General features: G+C 35.9%; 1 protein-coding gene across 1 annotated transcript; it reads left to right on the top strand.

Annotated features, from left to right (window-relative positions):
* Positions 1 to 210: 210 nt before the first annotated feature.
* LOC142525521 (2-carboxy-1,4-naphthoquinone phytyltransferase, chloroplastic-like) lies at positions 211 to 2,862 on the top strand. Its single transcript, XM_075629834.1, has 10 exons — positions 211 to 438; positions 527 to 815; positions 1,032 to 1,135; positions 1,220 to 1,291; positions 1,399 to 1,537; positions 1,650 to 1,756; positions 1,889 to 1,982; positions 2,110 to 2,259; positions 2,359 to 2,424; positions 2,640 to 2,862. The coding sequence occupies exons 1-10, from the start codon at positions 353 to 355 to the stop codon at positions 2,769 to 2,771; spliced, it is 1,239 nt and encodes a 412-aa protein (XP_075485949.1). The 5' UTR covers positions 211 to 352; the 3' UTR covers positions 2,772 to 2,862.

The raw sequence follows: 2,862 nt of genomic DNA, 5'->3' as shown, positions 1-2,862 counted from the left end.
ATGATGAATTTATTTTTAGATTATTTGTAAAGAAATTCTATAAATAACCTCACCATTTGTGAAGAAATTTACAATTGAGTTGAGAAAAAAATATTATAAAGTGTGTAGTTTGATAATTTTGAAAGTTTGAGATTTTTAATTTTTACCATAAATTTTTATTTTTCATAACAATTTATAATTTATAGTAAACAATAAGTTGGTCATTTTTGGTTGACTAGTGTACCTGAACGGGTGATTATTTAAGCTCAGAATTCTTTTGAAGAAAAGCAAATCAAATCCCACACCAAAAGCTCCGTAGTGCTTGAAATCATAACCAATACATCTCAAGCCAATAATCAGTCTACCTCTGGAAATGGCAGCAACCACATTCTTGAATGTGAACATGAGTGGCTGTGGCATCAAGAAAATCAGCCAAGATTACTTGAAACTTCCCAAGAGGCAAGTCTTTTATCAGTTAAATTCATTTCTAAGTTATTATTTCATGCGTCGTTAATAGGCTGAGCGGGTGTGTTGATCATAATTTCAGAAACTTTTCGGTGTCATCGGCTGCTCCGCAAGCTCTGCATATGCCAAGATTGCCCCAGAGAATAGCTTCAAACAAGATTACATTCACAGGGGATGTGTTGAAATCTAGCACAAAGCTAAACACCAGATTGGTGTTCAAGTGCAGAGCAGAAGTTGCGGAAGTAGCAGAAGTTAGTAGTGCTCCGGTTGAAGAGATTAAAGTCGTGGAGGAAGAAGATTTATCGAGAGCTACTTTATTATGGAGAGCCGCCAAAATACCTTTGTATACTGTTGCGCTCGTTCCCTCAACTGTAAGCCTTCGTGTCCATCACATATATGGCCTTTCGGTCGGATATTAGGGATAGAACCCGAAATTTAGCTGAAGAAGCTGACTAAATAAATCCTAATCCTAACAAGTAAAAAAATATAGGGTTTTTAAGTAAAATATATGTCAAAAAATCAATTCTTTAATGTTTTTAATTTAGGGACATCTAAGATTTAACGAAAAATTATGTGTGAAATAACAGGTGGCCTCGGCATTAGCTTTTTGGCAAACGGGACAGGCTGCTGTGGGGCGCTATTTCATGATCTTGGCCTCTTTCGTGATTGTCAATTTTTGGATCAAATTAAGGTACGACACCTGTGCTTGTTTCGCATTCAAGAATGTTTCCATCTTGTCTAGAAATTTGTGGTCTAAATTTCTCTAAATATGCAGCAACGACGTTTACGATTTTGACACTGGAGTAGATAAGAACAAGAAAGAATCGGTCGTCAATATCTTTGGCAGGTGAGGATCAAATACTACCCCCGAGAAATCCTGAAAAAAAAATTGAAATTTGTGATAAATTATCATGGTAAAATGAAGGACTAATAGTAGCTTTCATCACTGTGAAGCCGAAATGCCATAAACTACGCTGCGTGGACAATACTTGCCATCGGTTTTTCTGGCCTTACTGGGCTAGCGGTGGCTGCAAAAAGTGTTCGGGCTTTTATTTTGATAGCCGCTTCAGTGTTTTGCTTCTACATTTACCAGGTAAAACATATATCAATTCGAACTAGTATCAGTTTGATCCGAGTTCATCAGGCATTGGGACGAGTATTTCGTACATCTGTACTAAACCAATGTTCGATTTTATGTTCTGCAGTGTCCACCCTATCGTGTAGCTTACGACGGATTGGGAGAGCCAACGCTCTTCACCGGATTCGGCCCGCTCGCAACCATCGGCTTTTATCTGCTTCATAGCTCGGCTAGGTCTGTTTTACTCATCCCTATACATATATGATGATTTATGAGTCAGTAAATCAAATTTCATTTGTAATTTTTTTTATAAAAAATGTGAATTTTTACTTCTTGGTACTGATTTCGATTACATTCTGATTACAGGGGTGAGCTACCAATTACTAACACCGTTGTTTGGTCATCGATTCTCGTTGGTTACACGACAGCCTTAATCCTCTTCTGTAGTCATTTCCATCAGGTGATCCATCCATATCTATATTATAGACATCATGTTATAATTTTTATATTTCGCAATTGAATTAGATACAAAGATATTCAAGATTCAGCAACATGTCTAAACTCGAGTTCGGATTCGAATCGTGCAGATAGAGGATGACAAGGCTGTTGGAAAAATGTCTCCTTTGGTGAGGCTGGGCACTAAAAAAGCTTCCAAAGTATTGCAATATGGTGTTGTTGGGCTTTATGCACTCTTATTTGCTTTGGGATATACCAACACTGTTCCTTTGGCCAGTGTGGTAAGTCCATTTATAGATTGTGGTTATTGTTAGTGCCTATTTCTTCATAAAATTTCAAAGTAATTATTTTAATTGTTTTATTTTTATTTATTTTTTCAGATTTTTGGTTGTATGACATTGCCAATAGCAAATCTTCTACTCAGCTTTGTCCAAAAGAACTACCAGGTGAGAACTCATTATCACTTGTATGTTTCCTCTGATGTCTAGCTACCTCGAAAAAAGATTAAAATATATCATACAAAATAATATACGGCACTATTCAAAACAGAAAATCTCATTCAAAGTTGCAAATTTGGGACGAAGTTGCTCTCAAAAACAAAGAATAAAATAAAATATCCCATGCATTTTTCTAAAAAAATATATTATTTTGATATTGACAGAATACAGTGAAGTTGTTCAAGACCAAATACTTCTGCGTGGGGCTGCACACCTTGTTTGGTTTCGGTGTCTCGGCTGGACTGGTGCTTGCAAGAATATTGACAAGACAACCGGCGATTCCTGTCGTGGTTTAACTTTGATGCAAATAATTAAATTCATTTTTGTTGAAAATATGAGTTTAAATATTGAAATTTAGTATATGATAAAGTATGTAATGATGTATTT

The sequence above is a fragment of the Primulina tabacum genome, chromosome 14 (genome assembly GCF_025594145.1).
Source record: "Primulina tabacum isolate GXHZ01 chromosome 14, ASM2559414v2, whole genome shotgun sequence".
Taxonomy (NCBI): domain Eukaryota; kingdom Viridiplantae; phylum Streptophyta; class Magnoliopsida; order Lamiales; family Gesneriaceae; genus Primulina; species Primulina tabacum.
This window is presented reverse-complemented; position numbering and strand designations above follow the sequence as displayed.

What these genes read in the sequence shown, in the direction of transcription:
- LOC142525521 (XM_075629834.1), top strand. Translation starts at nt 353, where the DNA reads ATGGCAGCAACCACATTCTTGAATGTGAACATGAGTGGCTGTGGCATC. An exon ending in GTCGTCAATATCTTTGGCAG is followed by an intron (nt 1,292 to 1,398) that starts GTGAGGATCAAA and finishes ATCACTGTGAAG; the next exon opens with CCGAAATGCCATAAACTACG. An exon ending in CTGTTCCTTTGGCCAGTGTG is followed by an intron (nt 2,260 to 2,358) that starts GTAAGTCCATTT and finishes TTATTTTTTCAG; the next exon opens with ATTTTTGGTTGTATGACATT.